General features: G+C 40.8%; 1 protein-coding gene across 5 annotated transcripts in view; it reads left to right on the forward strand.

Moving 5' to 3' along the window:
* Window positions 1-21,383, forward strand: part of tmem164 (transmembrane protein 164) — a 50,289-nt gene extending 28,906 nt beyond the window's left edge. For 2 of the 5 annotated variants that reach the window (XM_062964004.1, XM_062964003.1), the window contains exons 5-7: window positions 7,320-7,398; window positions 15,364-15,464; window positions 17,464-21,383. In XM_062964004.1, coding sequence (XP_062820074.1) covers window positions 7,320-7,398; window positions 15,364-15,464; window positions 17,464-17,670 — 387 coding nt within the window. In that variant the 3' untranslated portion in view covers window positions 17,671-21,383. The remainder of the gene's footprint in view (window positions 1-7,319; window positions 7,399-15,363; window positions 15,465-17,463) is intronic. The other 3 variants (XM_062964005.1, XM_062964006.1, XM_062964007.1) reach the window with 2 other exon arrangements.
* Window positions 21,384-25,908: the final 4,525 nt, after the last annotated feature.

Here is a 25,908-nt window from a genome sequence, read left to right on the forward strand (position 1 = left end):
TCCGACTTGAGAAACTGGTGTGACAGAATTGGCCGTCTGCAAGGACGTTGCCCAGGGGACGCCCGGATGTTTTGATGTTTTTACCATCCTTGTGGGAGGCTTCTCTCATGTCCCCGCATGGAGCTGGAGCTGACAGAGGGAGCTCATCCGTGCTCTCCCCGAATTCGAACCAGCAACCTTTAGGTCAGCAACCCAACTTTCAAGGCAGCAGTCCTGCCGGCACAAAGGTTTAATCCATTGCGCCACCGGGGGAGGACCCTTTTGATGGTTCCAATATATTGAGGTAACAACTGCTAGAATGTGAAATCCCATAAATTGCAAAAATGGGAAAGTGCCCAAAAGGAACTTTTGGTAAAGTTGTGTCTTTCCCTTTTTTGGAAATGTAGCATTAGCTTCAGTAAACGGACGCTTCCTTGAGAAGTTGCATCTGGCTGTAGCGACCCATGCCTTGACCACGTTCCCATTCAGATTGCAGAAACACACTCTTAGGCTGAGTTGCTTTGGGAAGTTGTCCAAAAGCTACTCCAAATGCTGAAACCGGGGCCGATTACGTGGATCATATAATTCCTTGGTTGGAACGGCTTCCTTGGCTACTGATTCCTTTCCAGAAAGAATTCAGAGTGCTGCTTATAACTTTTAAAGCCATGCTCTGGACAAGGGATTATTATTATTATTATTATTGACACAACAACATAGTATGACACAGCAAACAAGGCCAAAACATCTGGAGACTCCAGGTTGAGAACCACTGGTCTAGGACTGTGTGAGGTATTGACAAATAATGCGTGCAGTTCCGAATAGGGTGGCCTTTTGCAGTTGACAGATGGTAATTTTGTCAGCGCCGGTTGTGTTTAAGTGCAGGCCAAGGTCTTTAGTCATTTCACCCAGTGTGCCAATCACCACTGGGACCACCTTGACTGGCTTGTGCTAGAGTCTTTGCAGTTCGATTTTTAAATCCTCACATCATATCAGCTTTTTCAGTTGCTTCTCATCAATTCTACTGTCACCTGGGATTGTAACATCGATGATCCATACTTTGTTTTTATTATTATTATTATTATTATTATTATTATTATTATTATTATTATTATTATTATTTACTCCGCTTTATCTCTCCCGAAGGAGAAAGGGGCTTAACGTAAAAGCATTAGCATACAATTTACATGCAAACATTAAAAAAGAATTTAATATAGGTAAAGGTTTCCCCTGACATTAAGTCCAGTTGTGTCTGATTCTGGGGGTTGGTGCTCATCTTCATTTCTAAGCTGAAGAGCTGGCATTGTCCATATACATCTGCATGGAGTACTGTTACCTTTCCGCCGGAGTGGTACCTATTGATATACTCACATTTGCATGTTTTCGAACTGCTAGGTTGGCAGAAGCTGGGGCTAACAATGGGTGCTTACTCCGCTCCCCGGATTTGAACCTGTGACCTTTCAGTTCACAAGTTCAGCAGCTCAGCACTTTAACACACTGCGTCACCGTATTAAAAAATTCACAGCTAAAATCCATTAAAACATATTCAAAGATCCGCCATGCAAAAGGGATTCGCATTGAGAAAGGAAGAGGCAAATACAGCGGGAGGCAGAGAATGAGCACAAAGAGTATCGGAGAGGATTGTGTTACATTAATTGAGCATTTCGAATATCTCAGGGTAAGAATGGACGGCATTATCTCCCAACAAAGGATCACGAGAGCAATATCTATCAGGCCACAGATTGCCAATCCGTATTGTAAGGTAGTTTTCCATGCACTTGGAAGTAAGTCATGCTGAACTCCATATAACATCCTTAGGGCACCACAGTTCAAGAAGCTGGAACAGGGTCCCAAGAAGGGTGACCAAAGATGGTCAAAGGTCTGGAAACCCAACTCCAATAAGAAATAATTCAGGAGCTGGGAATGTTTAGCTTGGAGAAGAGAGGAAATGATATGAGAGCCGTCTGGAGCAAAGTCCTGGAAGATGGAGTGAGTTCCAAGGTCTAGAACAAGAACCAATGGATTCAAATTGCAAGGAAAAAAATTCCATTGAAACATCAGGAAGAACTTACTACATCTTACAGCCTCAATTCTTAATCGTTTGATCCTAGTATGAAATAATACTATTGTTAGAGGTTGTGTCAACTCTGTGTTTCTTGTTGTGGGCCTGTATCACAGTGATTTCTTGACATATTTTATTTGCTATCACCTTCCATTGTGGCTGAGAGCTTTGCCCATAGTCGCCCAGTGGCTTTCTGTTATTGAGTCCTTAAGAGTCCTAGCTCAATACTCAACCCACCAAGCATTAATTCCCCTGCTATTGTCTTCTCTATTTTCCCACAAACTGGCTTCTGGAATGGGTGTTGCCTGTTCACTTTGCTTTTATTTCATTTAGAAGGGATTTCAGTAAAATGACACAGTACCAGGAAATGTACTCTATGACTGGCCAAGTTTTAGTTCTCAAAAACTAGCCATTTTAGTTTGTTTTTGTTCTACATGTCGATGCAATGCAACTGTTGACGAAAGCGCTTTTTGGGTGGCAGCTGTGTAACCGACAACATTTTGACAACACAACATTAGGCAGCAATGAGTAGCTTTGGGTTGGGTTCTTTTATCTGAAATTGCTTTTGAAAATTTATCCTGCGTGCAAGGCCCCCCCCCGCCCGCCCCCCTATCCCAAATGATTGGCCAGAGAACTCACACAAGTATATAGGTGATAGATCGATAGATGTATGACCATGTTCCAGAAGCATTGGTGGGCATCCTCAGAGGTTGTGAGATCTGTGGGGTTTATATCCCTGTAGAATTATGTCCAGGGTGCGAGAAAGAACTCTAGTCTATTTCAGGCAAGTGTCAATGTTGCAATTGGCCACCTTGATTAGCATTGAATGGCCTTGCAGCTTCAAAGCCTGGCTGCTTCCTGCCTGGGGGAATCCTTTATTGGGACATGTTAGCTGGCCCTCCACATTAATAGATTCTGCACCCATGGATTCCTCTATCCACAATGTTTTACATATGGGATGCTATTTTACTACATTGTATGTAGCGGGACTTCGGTATCCACAGATTTTAATATCCTGCAAACCAACCCCAACAGATACCGAAGGCCCACTGTAGAAATTATTCTAGGTAAAGGTAAAGGTTTCCCCTGACGTTAAGTCCAGTCGTGTCCGACTCTGGGGGTTGGTGCTCATCTCCATTTCTAAGCCGAAGAGCCGGCATTGTCCATAGACACCTCCAAGGTCATGTGGCCACTTCTTGCTGGAACGATACCTATTGATCTACTTACATTGGTATGTTTTCGAACTGCTAGGTTGGCAGAAGCTGGAGCTATCAGCAGCTGCTCCCGCCGCTCCCGGGATTTGAACCTGGTCTGCAAGTTCAGCAGCTCAGTGCTTTAACACACTTCGCCACCAGGGCTATTATTCTATTATTATTCTATTATTATTATTCTAGCATTATTCAATTGATATCTGTTTCCGTGTATGAGGATTTCCTGACCAATGGCAAGCTCAAGATGGGCTTGCTAAGGTTTGTTGCTAAGGTTTGTTGAAAGAAGGTCTTCATCTAAGGTTGAGACAGTGTGACTTGCTCAAGGTCTCCCAGTGGGCTCCTATGTCTGAATGAGGATTCGAACTGGGGTCTTAGAACTAGGCAGCAATGACCATTGACCCTCCTCTGGACACATTCCAGTTTGTCAACATCTCCCTTGAATTGCAGTGTCCGGAATAGGACACAGTGTGATTCCAGGTGTGGTCTGACCAAGGCAGAAGAGAGGAGTAGTATGACTTCCCTGGATCTAGACCAGTGATGGCCAACCTATGACAAGCGTGTCAGCACTGACACGCCTAGCCATTTTTGCTGACACGCTGCCGCATGCAGATTAATTGGGTGACTATGTATTTTGTGGCCAAATTTGGTGTGATTTGGTCTAGTGGTTTTGTTGTTTACTCCATGGGAATTATGCACATTACATACATACATATATATATATGTGTGTGTGTATATATAAAATTATATATTTCTATTATTATTGTAGTATATTATCATATTATTACTATTATGTTATTATTATATTATTTATTATTCATGACTACATTGAAACTAGAATAGAGAGAAATCAGCATGGAAGCTGCAAGAGGTACCATAGATTGTTGTACGTGGAAATAATGGTAGTGGGTAGTTTTGGATTTATTAAATAGTTATATATTACAATTATATATATTTTTTATTTAAACTATACATATTGCGAAATTATGGTTTTTTTCTCAAAGTGACACACCACCCAAGTCATGCTAGGTTTTTTTGGTGAATTTTGACACACCAAGCACAAAAGGTTGCCCATCATTGATCGAGACACTAGAGTCCTATTAATCCAAGCCTGAACACTCCCTAGAAACCAAGATGAACAAACTGCCACATTTTGGGCATATCGAGAGGACAATATGTCACACTTGACAGTCATTCATAGGGATGCCATAAGTCAGAGCTGACTTGCCGACAGATACCAACAAGCATGACATTCTCCAGCCATGAGTTCTTCCCTGGGTTGGGCTCCAGATTGGCCAACATCTTGGTTGAGTCAGTGGCAAAAGCAATTTCGGAGGCGGCTGCGTTATCAGGAGCTCCCGTCCTTTCGCATACCAGTCCGGGTTACTCCTTGTGGTTTAATTTAAGACAGGCACGGACTAATTGCACATATCCCCTCCGCCAAGCCTTGGCTTTGTCATCACTTTACTATCACTATGAGTAGTGTTTTTTTCCAAATGGTGGCAAGTCTGAGATCGTCAGGAATTGTTTTTCCTTCGGTGATTACACAATGAATCAAAATAACGAAAAATGGAGTTGCTAGATGGGACTGCATCCTTTACATAGATGGAGAAGAGGATGAGGCAGTATTGAGATGCCTTCCTTTACCTTTGAGAGCTTGAAAAATATGGGAAGACAAGTGGCCTTACTCATTTTATAGTATCTCGTCCTTCTTCTCAGCCATGTGTTTTTTAAATTACTTTCCCAATGTTAGATGCAGCTATGATGAGGTTTTCTTGGCAAGGTTTGCTCAGAAAGGGACTTGCTCTGAGGTTGAGAGAGTGTGACTTGCCCAGTAAGCTTCCATTCCTGAGCAGAGATCCGAACCCAGGTCTCTAGAGAAAGCATGGGCAAACTGCGGCCCTCCAGGTGTTTTGGACTTCCAACTCCCAGAATTCCTAACAGCCTCGGGCCCCTTCCTTTTCCCACTGGGAGAAAGAACCCTTGTCTGTTGGAGGCAAGTGTGAATGTTGCAATTGGCCACCTTGATTAGTATTACATAGCCTTGCAGCTTCAAAGGCTGGCTGCTTTGTGCCTGGGGGAAGCATTTCTTGGCCCTGATTGTTTCCTGTCTGAAATTCCCCTGTTTTCTGAGTGTTGTTCTTTATTTACTGTCCTGATTTTAGAGGGTTTTTTTTAACACTGGTCGCCAGATTTTGTTCATTTTGATGGTTTCCTCCTTTCTGTTGAAATTCTCCATGTGCTTGGACAATCAGGGCCAGCTAACACCATCCAACAAATGATCACCCCAGGCAGGAAGCAGCCAGTCTTTGAAGCTGAAAGGCTATTCAATGGTAATCCACGTCTCCTGTGTCAATATAACAATATAATAATATATAATATTATTATTATGCCGGGCTGGGCTGTGCCGCAGCTGTTGAGCAGCTGCCTTAAATCACTCTGACCATGAGGTCATGAGTTCGAGGCCAGCCCGTGAGCACCCGTCAATTAAAAATAAAAAATAGCCCCTGCTCGTTGCTGACCTAGCAACCCGAAAGATAGTTGCATCTATCAAGTAGGAGATAAGGTACCACTTATAAAGTGGGGAGGCAAGATTAACTAATTTACGACCTGGAATGAGGAAGTGCTGTCAGTGTGGATGATGAAGCAGCTGCTCCCCCCTGTGGCCAGAATCGAACATCCCCTCAGAAGAAGGTTAACTTGCCTCTGCGTGTGTCTCTCAGTCTCTGTTTGATGTGTTTATGGGCATTGAATGTTTGCCCTATGTGTGTTATAATGTGATCCGCCCTGAGTCCCTTCAGGGTGAGAAGGGCGGAATATAAATACTGTAAATAAATAAATAAATAAATACTAATAATATAATATAATGTATGTACATATAATATGGATAAGAATATTATAATTTAATACTATATAATAATAATACGCTATTATAATTGTTTATTTATGTTACATGTAATATTATTAATAATATTGCAATATAGTGTTATAATACAATATAGTAATATATAATGCCCCGGTGGCAAAGTGTGTTAAAGCACTGAGCTGCTGAACTTGCAGACCAAAACGTCCCAGGTTCAAATCCCAGGAGCGGAGTGAGCGCCCGCTGTTAGCTCCAGCTTCTGCCAACCTAGCAGTTCGCAAACATGCCAATGTGAGTAGATCAATAGGTACCGTTCCAGCGGGAAGGTAACAGCTCTCTATGCAGTCATGCCTATGGCCACATGACCTTGGAGGTGTCTACAGACAATGCCGGCTCTTCGGCTTAGAAATGGAGATGAGCACCAACCCCCAGAGTTGGTCACGACTGGACTTAGCGTCAGGGGAAACCTTTACCTTTATTATAAATGTATATTTATGTTACATGTAATATTATTAATAATATTGCAATATAGTGTTATAGTACAATATAGTAATATATAATGCTTATATTGTTCTATGCTAATAATATAATATATTGTATATACGTTTAACTTGAAAGCCACCTTGAGTCCCCTTCGGGGTGGGAAGGGTGGGATATAAATGCTGCTAAAAATAAATAAATAAACAAGCTGGCCAATTGCAACATCAGACAGACAAGAGTTCTTTCTCCCACCCTGAACATCGTTCCACAGATATATATACAGTAGAGTCTCACTTATCCAAGCTAAACGGGCCGGCAGAAGCTTGGATAAGCGAATATCTTGGATAATAAGGAGGGATTAAGGAAAAGCCTATTAAACCTCAAATTAGATTATGATTTTACAAGTCAAGTTAAGCACCAAAACATCATGTTTTATAACATTGACTACAAAAATGGCTTGGATTATCCAGAGGCTTGGATAAGTGAGGCTTGGATTAGTGAGACTCTACTGTATATAAACCCTTTCCTAGTTTCCAACAGACCTCACAACCTCTGAGGATGCCTGCCATAGATGTGGGTGAAACATCAGGAGAGAATGCTTCTGGAACATGGCCATACAGCTTGGAAGACTCACAGCAACCCAGTGATTCCAGCCATGAAAACCTTCGACAACATTATATAAATGGTTTGTTCAAACTGTTTACAGTGTTTGTTTCCTTTCTTTCTGCAGCTACCTTTTGAAGTGGAGGTTTACTACATCCAGCATATTATGCTGTACATCGTTCCCATCTATCTACTGCGGAAAGGAGGTAGGTGCAATTGCAGGGTGCTTTTATTTAAGGCAAAGGTGGGCAAGTAGTGACTGAATTCCCTTGGAAAGAAAGAAAGAAAGAGGCCCCAGGATGTCTCTGAGCACTTTCTAGGTGACATAAATGGTGCATCTACACTGTCGAATTAATGCAGTTTAATTACCCTACTATTTAGGCTACAGTGGCCTGAGTCCAAAAGCACATTCGATCTTGCTGGTCTCCTGTTGATTTACAATGGTTTGCTGCCCTCTAGTGGTGGCCTAACAATGAACTGCTTTTGCAAAAATAAAATACTTATTTATTTATTATTTATTAGCCACATTTATATCCCGCCCTTCTCACCCTGAAGGGGACTCAGGGCGGTTTACAAGTATATATACATACAATATATTATATTATATGACTATATTGCAATATTATTAGTAATATTGCATGTAATATAAATATACAATTATAATAGTGAATTATAATTATTATTACATTGTATTACATCATAATATTATTAATATTACATGTATATACAATATATTATAATAGTATAGTATAATATTATTATAAACTATTATATCATTAAATTGATACAGGAGACATGGTGGAAAGATGTCTTCCTGACCCTGGTTAAGAGATTTTTTATTGTGTCAGAAGCAACTTGAGAACATACTGCAAGTCGTTTCTGGTGTGAGAGGATTGACCATCTGTAGAGATGTTGCCCAGGGAACGCCTGGATGTGTTACTATCTTGCTGGTTGGCTCATCTCATGTTCCCATATGGGAAACTAGAGCTGACAGGTGGGAGCTCATCCCGTTTTGCGGATTCGAACCGGCAACCTTCAGGTTAGCAATCCAACCATCAGATCAGCAGTTCAGCTGGAACAAGGGTATAACATTGCACCACTGTGGCTTCTGTTGGTTAAGAGATAAAAGCAGGATATAAGTAGGGTTGTGGTGAGTTTTCTGGGCTGTATGGCCGTGTTCCAGAAGCATTCTATCCTGATGTTTCGCCTACAACCATGGCAGGCATCCTCAGAGATTGTGAGATCTGTTGGAAACTAGGAAAGTGAGGTTCCTTCTCCCAGGCAGGAAACAGCCAGGCTTTGAAGCTGCAAGGCCATTCGGTGCTAATTAAGGTGGCGAATTGCAACACTCACACTTGCCTCAAACAGACAAGAGTTCTTTCTCCCACCCTAGGCGTTATTCCACAGATATATAAACCTCACTTGCCTAATTTGCAACAGACCCAACAACCTCTGAGGATGCCTGCCATAGATGTGGGTAAAACATCAGGAGAGAATGCTGCTAGAACATGGTCAGACAGCCTGGAAAACTCAACAGCGAACCAGTGATTCCGGCCATGAAAGCCTTCGACAACAGGATATAAAGTTGTTGTTGTGATTGTTGTTATTGAACAAAACAGCAAGCTTTATTGTGATTCAGCCTTTGCTGTGCATTCTCCTTAAGAGTTATTACATTTCATTTATAAAACCCAAAGTACACTTTGTAACAAAATTTGAAAAAAAAAATCTTATCTTCCTCATTTGAAAGTGTTATTGCTATTTCATCATGCAGTACTTACTTTGAAAGTACAGTAGAGTCTCACTTATCCAATGTTCTGGATTATCCAACTCATTTTTGTAGTCAATGTTTTCAATACATCATGATATTTTGGTGCTAAATTCGTAAATGCAGTAATTACTCATTACGCATTACTGTGTATTGAACTACTTTTCTGTCTAATTTGTTGTATAACATGATGTTTTGGTGCTTAATTTTAAAAATCATAACCTAATTTGATGTTTAATAGGCTTTTCCTTAATTCCTCCTTATTATCCAACATATTCGCTTATCCAACATTCTGCCGGCCCGTTTATGTTGGATAAGTGAGACTCTACTGTAGTTGCTCTACTCCAGAAACTTCAGTTTTGCGGCTGCCAAAAACTAGGTTGCATTGACTGAGAGAGACCCTGGAGCAAAATGTGCTGCATGTTGTCCCTCCTGCAAAAACAAAAGTTTTTTTTCCAGTTTAATAAAGTTTTTTTTCATGATTTTATTATAGACCCAATTAGGAAATGACATTTATAACCCAGAAACAGAAATCGCGTTACATACCCTGTTTCCCTGAAAATAAGACATCCTCGAAAAATAAGACCTAGTAGAAGTTTTGCTAAATTGCTAAATATAAGGCCTTCCCCGAAAGTAAGACCTAGTAAAGTTTTTGTTTGGAAGCATGCAGGATCGGTAAATGTACATACCATAGATTGTTGTACATGGAAATAAAGGTAGTAACAAGAAATAATAATAATATCAAATATGTTAATTTGTCCATATTTTTAATTTCCATTATTTTTTCTAACCACATTTCTTTCATGGGGATAACTGTACCTTTCCAGTGTTTAGCAATTACTAATCTCACTGCTGTAATTAAATATGTGAAATTTTTTTCTAAATTCTCTTTATTCTTCAGTTTTGGTCCTCTCTCTCTATCTTGTATATTATATAATCCCAGTAGATAGTAGTCCGGTTTACATTCCAGATTTATTTTTTAAGGTTTTCCTACATTCAATATTAATTATTTTCCAATATTTTTTTATTTCCTTACAATTCCATCACATATGATAGTATGACCCTACTTGCTCTTTACACCTCCAAGATTTATTATCTCTATTTTTGTACATTAAGCCATTTTTTGGTGTTAAATACCATCTATGGATTATTTTTATCCAGTTCTCTTTGAGATCTGTAGCGAGGCAATATTTGATTTTCTTTCCCCAAATTTCCTCCCATTCACTTATTAAGATTAGCCTGCCCAGATCTTTAGACCACTTTAACATTGATTCTTTTATAATTTCTGTCTCTATGGCCCAATCTACTAATTTGTTGTATAATTTTGTTATAACCTTTTTATTTCTTTGGAGTATGTTATCCCAGAACCCATTATTAGTATCAAATCCCACTTTCTTATCCTTATTAAAACTCTCTTTAATTTGATAGTACTGGAACCATGATACATCCCTATAGTCTGTTTGAATTTCTTCTAATTCCTTGATTTCTGGCGCTTCTTTATTTATATCTTGAAAATTTTTGAAAGGATTCACAGTTTGGTTATGCTGGTCTGTGATGACAACTACTGCACAGTAGATAATACATTTTCATTTTTAAACAATTCAACCATAAATGTGAATTCTTCTTTGTGGAAAAATAAGACATCCCCTGAAAATAAGACCTAGTGCATCTTTGGGAGCAAAAATTAATATACGACACTGTCTTATTATCGGGGAAACAGGGTACATAGTGTTATTCGGAGACTGTACGTTGGTATAGTTACTTGCTATTGAGACAACTGCCTGCAGGGGGAGCCAAAGTTCCCTTTTCTGTGGCTTGCCTTTGTTTTGATCCTTAGCTGCTTTTCTTGGCTGGAGGAACAGCTCATTCATTCATTCTGGTAGACACCAGGCATGGGCAAATTTTGGCCCTCCGGGTGTTTTGGATTCCCAACTCCCACCATTCCTAACAGCCTCAGGCCCTTTCCTTTTCCCCCTCAGCCGCTTAAGCGGCTGAGGGGGAAAAGGAAGGGGCCTGAGGCTGTTAGGAATGGTGGGAGTTGGGAATCCAAAACACCCGGAGGGCCACAATTTGCCCAGCTATTGTTATACCATGTCGTTTTGCCTATTACGTTTCTATCTATATCGGGATCCCGCTCTCCCTTCTGCTCCAGTGATCCCCATCCTGGCACCGTGCCCTTCTCTCCGTCCCCGACTCGGGCTGACCTTCAGCCACCCACTGGCTAAGAAATCTTATAAGCTGCTTTGGGCCTGAAGGCTAATTCCTTCCCCGCGAAAGGCACGTAACCGGCCGAGGTGAAGGCTCTCGGCTGTGTCGGTGGTGTGCTGATTCCAGCAATATTTAGCCCGCTTCCCCTAATAAAGGAAAGGAATAAAGTGCGGGGGGTCCATCCCATGCCAAAGTGGTCTAAACCTTCCCACCATCATGTCCTCCAATTTTGTTCAATTTTTAGCTGTAATGCCAGCCAGGCGTTAAACTAAATTTCCCAAAATTTCAGATCTCTAATTGTAGTAGTTGCAGATCTAGACCCTCTTATCTGAAGGGAGAGCACTTTCAGATACGAAGACTCTCTGGATGTGTGTCTCAGTCGAGCTAAATTCCACAGTGAAATCACTTTAAAATCATCCAAATAAACCACTACAGTAGAGTCTCACTTATTCAACATAAACGGGCCGGCAGAATGTTGGATAAGTGAATACGTTGGATAATAAGGAGGGATTAAGGAAAAGCCTATTAAACATCAAATTAGGTTATGATTTTACAAATTAAGCACTAAAACATCATGTTAGACAACAAATTTGACAGAAAAAGTAGTTCAATACACAATAATGCTATGTAGTAATTACTGTATTTACAAATTTAGCACCAAAATAACACCATGTTTTGAAAACATTGACTACAAAAATGCGTTGGATAATCCAGAACGTTGGATAAGTGTGACTCTACTGTATATATTTTATGAATTTAACATGTGGCTTTTTATATAATATAGCATTTTATTAACAGCTGCATGTCATGACCCTTTTTAAAGTGGACTGTGGCACTACATTCTGCAATACCTGCTAAATTGAACACTATTTGTGTCTTAATATTTGCACTAAAATGTGTGATGCAAGGCCAGAAAGTTATTTTTGTTCTTTACAATATGTTCTGTCTACTTGATCTTTATGAAACAAATTGCTTGTGCGTGACATTTACCAAAATGCCATTTTTGGGGTCTAATAAAATGGAAATTAAATGTATAAGAATGGCTAGTCAATTGAAATCCTCTGCAGTTTTTTCTACTGATTCCAATGAAAAAAAATTTTCATGTCAGGAGCAACTTGAGAAACCGCAAGTTGCTTCTGGTGTGAGAGAATTGGCCGCCTTCAAGGACGTTGCCCAGGAGACATTGCCCGGATGTTTGATGTTTTACCAAACTTGTGGGAGGCTTCTCTCATGTCCCCGCATGGGGAGCTGGAGTTGAAAGAGCTCACCAGCTCTCCCCGGATTCAAACTGCTGACCTATTGGTCAGCAGTCCTGCCAGCACAAGGGTTTAACCCACTGCGCCACCAGGAGCTCCCCAATGAAATTAATGTTAACAGTATGGACGCAAAGTCCAGTCAAAGAAGTTGACTCAAAGTGTGCATCAGCATGTGTACATTAAATTGCTGTATTATGTATGTGTATATTGGTATACAGTTTTCTTTGGCTCTTTGTTGTCGGAAGGGCAGCAGACCATATGATCAGATCTGGGCTTGCTCAGGACTCAGACTCCATTTTAGTATATAGTGTTCCCTCACTACATTGCGGTTCACTTTTTGCAGATTCACTGTTTTGTGGCTTTTCAATAAACTCTAAAAGAATATTATAAATCATAAAAATACAATTTACAGCCTAAGGAAGGAAGGAAAGAGAAGCCGAAGGGAGAGAAAAGGAGCCCAAGTGGCAACAGGAGAAGGAGGCGATTTATCAACACACAATTGGTTGACAAAGACTTCAAATAGTGTATAACTACTAAAATAATGTATAAATATATAGCGTCCCTACTTCGCGGATTTTCACTTATTGCAGGTAGTGCTGGAATCTAACCCCCGCGATAAGTGAGGGAAAACTGTAGCATGCTTAGAGACTTCAGTAGGAACAGATGTATGCTTTAGATTTCAGTAGGAACAGTATGCTTTTAGAAGTCTAGAGGAACAAAATTCTGTTCAGGAGCCATCAGACTCCATTGGACTTTCAGACTAGACCAGTGGTTCTCAACCTGTGGATGTTTGGCCTCCAACTCCCAGAAATCCCAGCCAGTTTACCATCTGTTGGGATTTCTCGGAGTTGAAGGCCAGGTTGAGAACCACTGAACTAGACAGAGACTCTATTAGACTCTCAGAATAGACAGATGTTTTGGACTATGGACTATTGATTCTCAGAAAGATGCCCTGTGTTATCTACCCAGAGAAACTACTTCAAATCCTATCTGTAACTGGATTCATAAGCAAAGTACCTGTAGGCTGAATACATGAAGTTTGTGAGTAAACCAACTATGTTACTTTTAAAGAAGTCTGCTTATTTTTTGTCTCTTGAGAGCATGATTTAAAAGCAAATACCGTATATACTCGAGTATAAGCCAACCCAAATATAAGCCGAGGCACCTAATTTTACCACAAAAAAACTGGGAAAACATTGACTCCAGTATAAGCCGAGGGTGGGAAATTTCAGAAATCAAAATAGATGCCAATAAAATTACATTAATTGAGGCATCAGTAGGTTAAATGTTTCTGAATATTTACATAAAGCTCAAATTTAAAATAAGACTGTCCAACTCTGATCAAATCATTCTTCTTCTTCAATGCAAATGTGCTTATGTATCCTTTTAATAATAATAGAGTAAAATAATACATGTAATAATAATAATAAATACAGGGAAATAATACATGTAATAATAAATAGAGTAAAATAATACATTCAGTAATACAGTAGAGTCTCGCTTATCCAAGCCTCGCTTATCCAAGCCTCTGGATTATCCAAGCCATTTTTGTAGTCAGTGTTTTCAATATATCGTGATATTTTGGTGCTAAATTCATAAATACAGTAATTAAAACATAACATTACTGTGTATTGAACTACTTTTTCTGTCAATTTTTTTGTATAACATGATGTTTTGGTGCTTAATTTGTAAAATCATAACCTAATTTGATGTTTAATAGGCTTTTCTGTAATCCCTCCTTATTATTCAAGATATTCGCTTATCCAAGTGTCTGCCGGCCCGTTTAGCTTGGATAAGTGAGACTCTACTGTAATAATAATAATAATAATATCAGAGTGAAATAATAAATGTATTAATAATAATAAAAATATAGTAAAATAAATGTAATAGTAGCAACAATAATAGAGAAAAATAATAAATGTAATAATACCAATAATAATAATAATATATTCTCGAGTATAAGCTGACCCAAATATAAGCCAACCAGGATCCTCACCCGAGTATAAGCCAAGGGGGGCTTTTTCAGTCTTAAAAAAGGGCTGAAAAACTAGGCTTATACTCGAGTATATACAGTATATGTTAAGGGAGAGTCTATGTTTTTGGGCAACTAAAAGAACACTTCTAACTCCGCATTCATTCTGCAGTGTAGATGCACACTCAGTTTCTGTTTCAACTTCAACTGCATTTGCTGACTTTCCAGTTGGCAGCAAATATAGATTCTCCTCTTGCATGTGTGGACAAACAAGTCGTACAACTTTGGCAAGTCATACATTCTGTGCATGTGCCTAATCACGCCTTGAGAAAAACCGGTTTGTCATAATAATTCTGGTCCTGCCCATCAATTAAGGCTTTATTTTCTCTTCTAGGATAGAAGTTACATATTTCCATAATTATTGTTGGCAGGGTTGTATTGGTACGCATTGTTTCTAAGTGAAGAAAATGGGATATAATTACTATGACGAGTGGGTTTGGGTGATTTCGCCAATTTCTGTTCTGGAGGAGAGCAAGCAAAAACCACAGAGAATTGAACAGCCTGTAAGACTATCCCTGAACCGTTCATGAAAGGGCAGACTTGGCATGGATGTTGAAGTCCCCCCGCACAACTAGCCGTTGGGACTCCAATGACAGGTCTGAGACCACCCCGGCTAGCTCAGGCAGGGAGATGGGACACCAACAGAATCCTTGTTCTGTCCTGGCCACTCACCCTTAGGTAGACGCATTCAAATGTGGTCGACTGTGAGACGGGACACCTGGTCAGGTGGGTGGAATCTCTATAGACCACTGCAATTCCATCTCCCTGCCCCCCGGTTCTGGCAAAAGTTTTCAAGTAAAGAACCTTTAAAAAAGAATCAACTTCTAAAGTTTGTATTATTGAAGAAACATTGCTACTGCTCTAGTCTTTCTGAATGAGATTTCTTCTGTCTCCATCCCGTTTCAAACAGGTGTCTACACTCCGGAACCGTCTTGCAATTTCTGGTGGGCCTTACTCGCCACTGGACTGATGTTCGTGTATCACTTCACGGTTTTACAGAGTCTGGGGATGGTGCGTAAAGTGTTCACTGGATCTTGGCCTGAGTTTCAGTCATGTAGTTAATGAAATAATAATAATATGAAGTGGATGCAGTTTCATACCACTTTAACTGCTGTGGCTCAATAATATGGTATCTAGGAGTTTTTCCTCAATGCAAAAAATTACACATCCCAACATCCTCGAAACAGGGAAGGCTGGGAGATGCAGTCTATAATAATAATAATAATAATAATAATAATAATAATAATAATAATAATAATAATAATAAATAATTTTGCCAACTGCAAAAGGCCACCCTACTGGATCTGCACGCATCATCCGAAAATACATCACACAGTCCTAGACACTTGGGAAGTGTTTGACTTGTGATTTTGTGATACAAAATCCAGCATATCTATCTTGTTTGCTGTGTCATAATAAAATAACAACAACAACACTTCATTTATATTCCGCCCTTCTCCCCGTGGGGACTCAGAGTGGATTACAGTATATATAAACAGATTCAGGCAAACATTCAGTGCCTTTTTACAATGCAATGAGGCACACATACACAGGCAAAAGCATAGGCTTCTCCTTTTATTTTCGGCTCTGGAGGCGGTGCTCATCTCTGGCTCTGGGGGAGGTTCTCTTCTCCATTTCCAAGCTGAGGAGCTTGCGCTGTCACCTCCTGGTCCTGTGACTGGCATGACTATTTGGAGTGTCTTTGCCTCTCCTGCTGAAGCGGTACTTATTTATCTACTCACATTTGCATGTTTTCAAACTGGTAGGTCCTGTGAATTCAAACTCCTAACCTTCAGGTCAGCAGTTCAGTAGCACAAGGGTTTAACCCATTGCGCCACCGCGGCCCCATCAAGAACCTTCAGGAACACTCTCCAGTAGCCTCCCACTGGTTCCTTGGGGTGAAATAACAACAACAACAACAACAGTTACCCAACTCTCCTTGTGGATCTCAAGACACTTAGTAACATACGTATGTTAAAAATACAGAGAGAAAACATGAGACCATTAACATACTGTATATACTGGAGTATAAGCCTAGTTTTTCAGCCCTTTTTTTAAGACTGAAAAAGCCTCCCTCGGCTTATACTCGGGTGAGGGTCCTGGTTGGCTTATATTTGGGTCAGCTTATACTCGAGAATATATGGTACATTTATTATATTTCTCTATTATTATTGGTATTATTACATGTATTATTTTCTCTATTATTGTTGCTACTATTACATTTATTTTACTCTATTATTATTAATACATTTATTATTTCACTCTGATATTATTATTATTGCATGTATTATTTTACTCTATTATTATTAAAAGGATACATAAGCACATTTACATTGAAGAAGATGAGAATAATGATTTGATCAGAGTTGGACAGTCTTATCTTAAATTTGAGCTTTATGTAAATATTCAAAAACATTTAACCTACTGATGCCTCAATTCATGTAATTTTATTGGTATCTATTTTTATTTCTGAAATTTACCACCTTCGGCTTATACTGGAGTCAATGTTTTCCCAGTTTTTTTGTGGTAAAATTAGGTGCCTTGGCTTATATTTGGGTCGGCTTATACTCGAGTATATACGGTACATAGAACAAAGATCAAAACACTAATGAAATGTCAATTGAAAATTAATATTTTAAATTGACTGGGTGGGCTTGGTGAAATGGGCCGACTGTGTGACTTGGTGATTTAGAATGGCACATTTAGGGAAGCCCTTTCCCATCGCGACCTCCTATTAGCAGCCCTAGGAATATTAAAGCTATAGACATACGGATTGCTAAGGGAGTTGGGCAAAACAAAAAGGCAATGGGATTTTAGGCTTCATCCAAAGGAGCCTAGTGTCTAGGTCAAGGGTGAGACCTTCTCACCTGGAATAACCTTGCCTCCAATTCTGAGAAAAGCAATTCAAGAAGGATATGGACAAGATGGAAGGGGTCCAGAAGAGGCCTCCTATGATAATAGTTTCTTATGCGAGTAAGCAACACATCTCTTTCTCCCTTATGTTTTCCAGGCCACAGAAGTGAACCTGAACAATATGCTCTGCCCAGCCATCTCGGACCCTTTCTACGGCCCCTGGTACCGGATATGGGCCTCCGGGCACCAGACGCTCATGACCATGATTCACGGGAAACTCATTATGACGATCTTCTACAGCACTGTTCCCATCTGCAAGTTCTGCCTGGATTTACTCCGGCTTCCAGCTAAGAAAATATCCTGAATTCTCTTTGGAAGGAAGCGGAAGAGGACCGTGCTCGAAGCAGGAAGGAAAAGGCCATGCATCCAACGTTCCTTCCATTTTTTTCCATCTGTTGTGAAGTAAGGCCTTTCCTTCCCTTGTATCCCCTTTCTGTTTGATTTTTCAATGGCGAAATTTGTGGCCTTATTGGGGGAGTGACACTGACTCGACTAATTCTTTCTATCCAGCCAAATTTGGCAGCTTTGGACCATTTGAGCCCTCCAAAAAGAGTCAGGATCTCTTCCATGTTCTCCCAGAGAAGCCAGTTCACTGCCGATCCTTTTGACCAGCTAACCCACCGAGGGCTAGTTTCATAATTTCTCCCCTGGAAATGCAGTTTTTCTTCTGCATTGCGGGCATCTCTTGATTCTCTGCCACCTTTGTTCTATCTCATTTTCAAGACTGTCTCCAAATCAGTAATGTTTTGCTGTTATGGCTGGTTGAAACAACTTGGAACAATAACAGCAACATATTTGCTAAATATCAACTTTGGAAGCTGTCTGTGATTTTCTGTTTTCTATCCATTGCTAGCCCGTGGATTGCTCTTCTTATGGTGAGAAACAGGAGGCTGGAATAAGTCTTGTCCACAATGTAGAAGATGAATTGCAATGCACGGTGCCCTGGCTGCAAGTAATGGAACAGGAAGGATCGTCCTTTAAAGAGACGGTTGGGTCGGAGATAAGTATGGCCCTCGACAAAGCAAAACTGTCCATTTGAAATTAACGGGTGCATTGACGCACTCCTCTTTTTTGTGGTTTGCAATGCAGACTACTCCCCTGAGAAAGGAGCCCAAGAAAGACCCAAGAAATTGTCTCGTCAGGGAAAAATATTACCATATTTGGAGCAAATTTGGGATGTTCCTTCTACATAAAGGACACACGAGTTTACCAAAAGATCATGTAGAGAGCATTGTGGCCAATGTAGACCAGTATTCTGTATCAGCAACTTTGTTAAGAAAACTAATTAGCAACCGTGAGTCTGGAACATCAACCTAGATTTACTAATTTGTAACTTAAGTCCATAGTTGCAACTTAGGGCGCATCTACACAGTAAAATTAATGCAGTTCGACCTCACTTTAGCTGCCATGGCTCAGGGCTGTGGGATCGTGCGCAATTATAAGGTCTTCCGCCTCCTCTGCCAATAGGTGCTGGTGCCTCGCCACACTACAAATCCCAGGATTCTATATTATTGAGGCACTGCAGTTGAAGCAGTGTCAAACTGCATTAATTCTACAGTGTAGATGCACCTCAAGGAACCAGTGAGAAGCTGTTCGAGAGGGCCCTTATGCCCTCCTGAAGCGATGGACTGCAACTCCCAGCCTCCCTAGTTTGGGGATGTTGGGATGTGTCCGGATTTTTTTGCATTGAGAAAATCTCCTAGAGCAATGGTTCTCAACTAGCTGGTAAACTGGCTGGGATTTCTGTGAGTTGGAGGCCAAAACACATGGGGACCCACAGGTTGAGAACCACACTGTCCTAGAGAGACCATACTATTGAGCCAAAGCAGTTAAAAGTGCGGTGAAACTGCATTCATTCTATGTTGTTATTATTATTATTATTATTTGATACATAACAAGATTAGTACACAGCAAACAAGATCACTATGCTGGCTGTTGTATTGAATTACACATCGGACACTTCCCAAGTGTCTAGGATTGTGTGATATATCTGTGAATAATGCATGCAGATCTGAGTAGGGTGACCTTTTGCAGCTGACAGATGGTAATTTTGTCAGTGCCGATTGTTTTCAAGTGTTGGCCAAGGTCTTTAGGCACTGCACTTAGTGTACCGATCACCAATGGGACCACCTTTACTAGCTTGTGCCGGAGTCTTTGCACTTCTTTAAATCCTCATATCATGTCAGCTTTTCCGGTTGCCTCTTGTCAATTCTTCTGTTGCCTGGGATTGCAACATCGACGATCCATACTATTATTATTAGCATTAGTATTAGTATTATTCAGTGCAGATGCAACCTTAAGTCACAATTATGACACTGTTGCCCCCCTTAAACCTACTTTACTATACATCAATTGGAGCAGAATGTCAACCAAGCTGCATTTTCACTGTAGAATTAATGCAGTATGACACCCTTTAACTACCATGGATCAATGCTATGGGATATCGGGAGTTGTAGTCCAGTAAGGCAACAGCACTCTTGGTCAGAGAAGACCTCATAGAACTATAATTCCTATTATTCCATCACATTGATCCATGGCAGTCCAAAGTGGAGTCAAAGGGTATTGATGCACCCTAAGCACGAAGTCGCAAATGCAGAATACTGTTGTCGTTTTGTTTCTTTTCTGCCTTCGGCGCACACATTTCTCTTGTCGACGGACTCGCCGGACGCAGCGACTGTCATAATTCCACACTGCGAACAGCCACTCGATACCTCAAGATGAGAGATCTTTGCCTTAAAGGACAACCTTGCAACTCTGCAAACCAAGGGGAAAAGGGTTTCCGGGGCTATTCCCACTCCAAGACTTGAATCGCATTGGCAATTAGGGAAAAAAGTATCCTGGTTTTGTGAGCACCTTGGTTACATATTTATAGCCGGTGAGGATTTTTGTATCCATTTAATACTGTGAATGCGCTTTACTGCCATGGATCTCTCTCCAATGAGTCGGAATATTCCCGCGTTTTTCACATCTTTTGCTGAAAGTTGGGGAAGTCCTTTGCGGACAATCGCGGATTCTCTTTTATAGCCTTCTCTGCGTTTTGGGAATCTTAATGTGTACATTGTTTACTCTTCCAGGTGGCATGTTTAGACGGGCATATATACATATATATATATCTATATATCTCGATAGGGCAATCATTAACAAAATAGCGTAGACATAATCTCTTTTCCTGTTTGCATGTAAAAGAGAGAGAGAGTTGGACAATAAGCCAGGATTTGTTATAGTGAGTATAGAAAAAAGTGAAATTTATGCACAATGGATAACATTGGACTTTTAGACTTTTGGTTTTTACTTGGCTCTGCACACAAAGGCCTGGATCCTATGAGAAGTCTTACCTAGAATTAGAGCCATTGATTCAATATGATTTGCATTAAGAGTTGACACAGGCAACTCAAATGTAGACTCCGAATTCATTCAGTTTGACACTGATGTAACCGCCATGGCCCAATGCTACAGAATCATGGGAGTTGTAGTTTTACTCTTCTGTGCCAAAGAGGGCAGGCGCCTCACCAAGCCGCAAATCCCAGGATTCCATAGCATTGAGGAACTGAGCAGTTGAAGTGGCGTTGAACTGCATTAATTCCAGTGTGGCTGCACCCAAAGAAGCAGCGGGAGGCCATTGGAGAGAATTGCTATGCCCTCTTGACACGATAAGATGACAACTCTCACCCACCCCAGTTGGGATGTGTAGTTTTTCAGATTAACAAGGCACAAAGTAGAGCAAAGTGGCTCCTTTGCCAAGGCATAGCTGAGGCCAAACCCATTCTAAGAAATGGAGCCAAGAAACTGGGTTTCTGTTAGTTTTCTGGACTGTATGGTCATGTTCTAGAAGCATTCTCTCCTGACATTTCACCCACATCTATGGCAGGCATCCTCAGAGGTTGTGAGGATTCCTCCAGGCTGAAAGCAGCCAGGCTTTGAAGCTGCAAGGTCATTCAGTACTAATCAAGGTGGCCAATTGCAACATTCACACTTGCCTTAAACAGACAAGAGTTCTTTCTCCCATCCCAGATTTTACACAGATATATAAACCCCACTTGACTAGTTTCCAACAGACCCTGCAAACTCCAAGGATGCCTGCCATAGATGTGGGCAAAACTTCAGGAGAGAAAGCTTCTAGAACAGGGGTCCTCAAACTTTTAAAGTAGAGGGCCGGTCCACAATCCTTCAGACTGTTGAGGGGCTGAATTATCATTTGGGGAAAAAAGGAACAAATTCCTGTGCACCCTGCACATGTCTTATTTGTAGTGCAAAACAACAACAATGAAAGAACAATACAATATTTAAAAATGAAAACAATTGTAACCAACATAAACCTATCAGGATTTCAATGGGAAGTGTGGGCCTGCTTCTGGCCAATGAGATAGTCAAGTTAATTAGGATTGTTGTTGTTGTGTGCCTTCAAGTCATTTGGGCGAGCCTAAGTCTAAAATTATTTATTTATTCATTTACTACATTTATTTATTACATTTATATCCCGCCCTTCTCACCCCGAAGGGGACTCAGAGCAGCTGTATGTACATACAATATATTATATTATTAGCATAGCACAATATTAGCATTATATATTACTATATTGAGCTATACCACTATACTGTAATATTATATGTAGTATATATCATATAATTAATATTATTATATGGTATTATTAGTATTATATTTTATAACATTATAATATTATCAATATTATATGTATATACAATATATTATATTATTTAAAATGATATAAAAATATTATATTATAAAACTGAGGGTGGGGGCCAGGTAAATGACTTTGGAGGGCCGCATCCGGCCCCCGGGCCTTAGTTTGGGGACCCCTGTTCTAGAACATGGCCATACAGCCCGGAAAACTCAGAGCAACCCAGTGATTCCGTCCATGATAGCCTTCGGTAACACATGGAGCCAAGAAAGTTTTTTTTTCCTTTCTGAAATATCAGGGAGAATAATAGAGTGGATGTTTTTGCCCAGCACTGAAATGACAAGCGTGCCCCATATTCTTTTGGGCTGCATAGATGGCTACAATATTTGAGGAGAGGGGTGTCTAGGGGCTCACAGACCTCTCCCCATCTCGACTCCACTCGATCATGGAACAATTTCAATTCTTAGAAGCGTTCTGTTGATCGGTTAAGCATCCTTTATGCTGAGCGATTTACTTTCGTCATTTTAAGAATGCTGAAAATGTGTGTGTGTGTGTGTGTTTTGTGTGTGTTAATGGAATGCTTATGGGGCTGGGGTTAATTGGACACCAAACCTTACTGCCACCCCGAATAACCTCGGCGGCCCTTGTATATCATGGCATATATATTCGTATATAGATGTATAGTTATACTGGTATCGGTTTGCATTGTTTTCCTCTATTTATGGCTTCCTGTGTAGATCTGGCATTCCTCTCTATGGCTGTAAATCCCCCCCCCCCCCCAGTCACAAAACGGGCTCCTGTTTCATTGGGGGGGTGGCTTAGTATTTGTGCACTTTAACATATTAGAGTACCTCAGTGTAACCATTAACTCTCCTTCTGTGGCCTATACTGGGGTTTTTGATATCTTTCTGTATATTTGATAATTCAGTGTGTTCCTTTTGATATTACGGACTCAGTTCAGTGTGTGCCAACAGTCTGTATGTGAAAAGCATGCCGACTTCCTTGATATTTCTGTTGCGCCATGGCGTTCCGATCTACGTGGCGTTGCATTGATCTTTCCTGGTATTTCAGGGGTTTTGGGATTTGTTTCTGTAAGGGGGATGTCATCTACAAAGAGCTTAACTGGTGTTTTCGGGACTTACGATCTCTCCTGGCGTTTTATGATGTCCAACGCCAGAGAAGAAAAGGTGAATGGGGTTTTTTTTACGAGAGAGATTGTTGTAATTGCAGTTGACTGGCAACTTCCAATTTCCTTCCTTTGCAGTTTAGTACAACTCCTTATGTATTTCTATCTCTTCCTCCTTACGGGCCAAATTGTATTTCTTGGCTGGAATCCTGTATCACGTCTGTTAGATATTTACCCATGAAGTTACAATGAAATTGCAGAGATAGTTATGGGGACACCAGCAAGAATGCTACCTTCAGTGGTCGCTTGGCCAGACCAGCAACGTAGGACGTAACTTCATTGACAAAGGCGTCACTTCCATACAGGATTCCGGTCCTTTTTATCCTTTACCTCTTAACGGTGGAATCACTTTTGAGTGTTTTACATTCTTGTATTTCCTGGTATTGCATCCTGTAATGCATTCATGGGTAAATTTGGGCCCTCCGGGTGTTTTGGACTGCAACTCCCACCATGCCTAACAGCCTCGGGCCCTTTCCTTTCCCCCCTCAGCTGCTTAAGCAGCTGAGGGGGAAAAGGAAGGGGCCTGAGGCTGTTAGGAATGGTGGGAATTGTAGTCCAAAACACCCGGAGGGCCCAAGTTTGCCCATGCCTGCTATAGCGTGTGTATGTGTCTTTCCCTCTCCTTCTGAGCCACACGTTTGTTCCACCGATTCTCCATTCTTTGTAGTAGGATAATTTTGATATAAATAACTCCATTTTCTAAATGTTGTGTAAGCCTAACCGGTTATGTTTTTCAACAACAAATCAAAGTGTACATGGGAATTTTGACCTTGTTTTTTAAATTATTATTATCACCAATTGTCGTTTTCTTCTGCACCTCTTAAATAAAATTATGTTCAAGTAGCTGATTCTATTTATTTCATCAATTCTTGGACGTCATGTGCTCCGTGCCGATTCGGTCAAAGATACAGGTGGCCTTGAACAAGGATGGCTGAAAAAGAGTGAATGTTTCCTTTTCATATCCAAGTCTTGGTGGACTGGCCTCTACCAAATACTTTTTGAAGTTTGTATGATTTAAAGAGATACGGCATACCCTTGGGTTGCGGTGAGTTTTCCAGGCTGTATGGCCATGTTCCAGAAGCATGCTCTCCTGTTGTTTCGTCCACATCTATGACAGGCATCCTCAGATGTTGTGAGATCAGTTGGAAACTCGGCAAGTGGGGGTTATATATCTGTGGAATAATGTCCAGAGTGGGAGAAAGAACTCTTTGTCTGTTTGAGGCAAGTGGGAATGTTGCAATTGAGGAGTGCCAGTTAACACCTCCCAACAAAGGATTCCCCCAGGCAGGAAGCACTCATTTCCCGACTGTTTTGTAAGGAATTAAAATAATCCAATGATCTGCATCAATCCATAGCTTCTCTTCGAGTATTGTAGTAGCTTATGAATCCTGGGGAGATGGTCAGTATTGATTTATCATGTCAGAAGTAAGTTGAGAATACAGCTATAAAGTATAAAGAACCGCAAACAAGGTTAAACACTTGGCATTATTCTAAATTTCCTTTGTCCAGAAGCTGGCCACTTCAAGTGCCTCTGGTGTCGCTGTAAGAAGGTCCAGGCTGCATTGTAGTGGGTGATCTGTGGTTAGCTCTTTTCCACATTCACATGTCGTGGACTCCACTTTGTAGCCCCATTTCCTAAGATTGGCTCTGCATCTTGTGGTGACAGAGCAGTCTGTTCAAAGCCTTCCAAGTTGCCCAGTCTTCTGTGTTCCCAGGAGGGACCTTCTCGTCTGGTCTCAGCCACTTTTGGACTCTCTTGCTTGCTGAGGTATTCCTGCAAGTATCTCTGTAGATCTTAGGACGCAGTTTCATGATTTATGTCATTGGCATGCTGGCTGATATCTGAAGAGGACGAGCCAGAGATGTCGATGCCTTGGTCCTTGCATTGGTGGCTGCTACTTCCCGGCAGGTATCAGGTGGTGCAATACTGGCCAAACAGTATAATTTCTCCAGTGGTGTAGGCCGTAGCCATCTGATAATGTGGCAAGTCTCATTAAGAACCACATTCACAGTTTTAATGTGGCGAGATGGTCAGTTTTTGATGAGCTACTTACATTTTGCAATTATGCCGATGCGCTTTCAAATCTTGCCTATGTTGGTGATTTCATTCATGTGTCTGATAGGAGAAGGCCCCATATGACTTTTCACCCAAAACCTGTACTGGCATCCTATTATGCCAGTGGTTCTCAAGCTGTGGGTCCCCAGATGTTTTGGCCTTCAACTCCCAGAATTCCTAACAGCTGGTAAACTGGCTGGGATTTCTGGGAGTTGTAGGCCAAAACACCTGGGGACCCACAGGTTGAGAACCACTGGATCAGGCAGTTGCAATGTCATAAGCTAGACTTGGAGCCTTGTAGCTTTTTTTAAATTCACCTTTGAAAATGGGACTTCAGTTGCCATGATTGCAACCCACCTTAAAAGCCACTCAGCCCAATGGAGTGCATTTGCAAGACGCTGAAAGGTGACTGACTTGGTCCCGCCGCCTGGCTTTTAAGGTAAATTTTAGGGAGTTGGAGCTAGGTATGAGACCTTGGCCACAGTATTTTGAAATTCCACATAAGCAGTTGATGTTCATATTAATTTATCTCGATAAGCTAAAGTTGTGTTTTCTCCTAATTGCAAGCAAGGAATAGGTTAAGAGGACTCACTGTTTCTCCTTTTGGTCGAACACCTTCCAAGGCCAAGCACTTAAGGAAAAGCATAAGTACAAGCAGCTG

This window comes from Anolis carolinensis, unplaced genomic scaffold (assembly GCF_035594765.1).
Source record: "Anolis carolinensis isolate JA03-04 unplaced genomic scaffold, rAnoCar3.1.pri scaffold_12, whole genome shotgun sequence".
In the NCBI taxonomy this organism is placed as follows: Eukaryota; Metazoa; Chordata; class Lepidosauria; order Squamata; family Dactyloidae; genus Anolis; species Anolis carolinensis.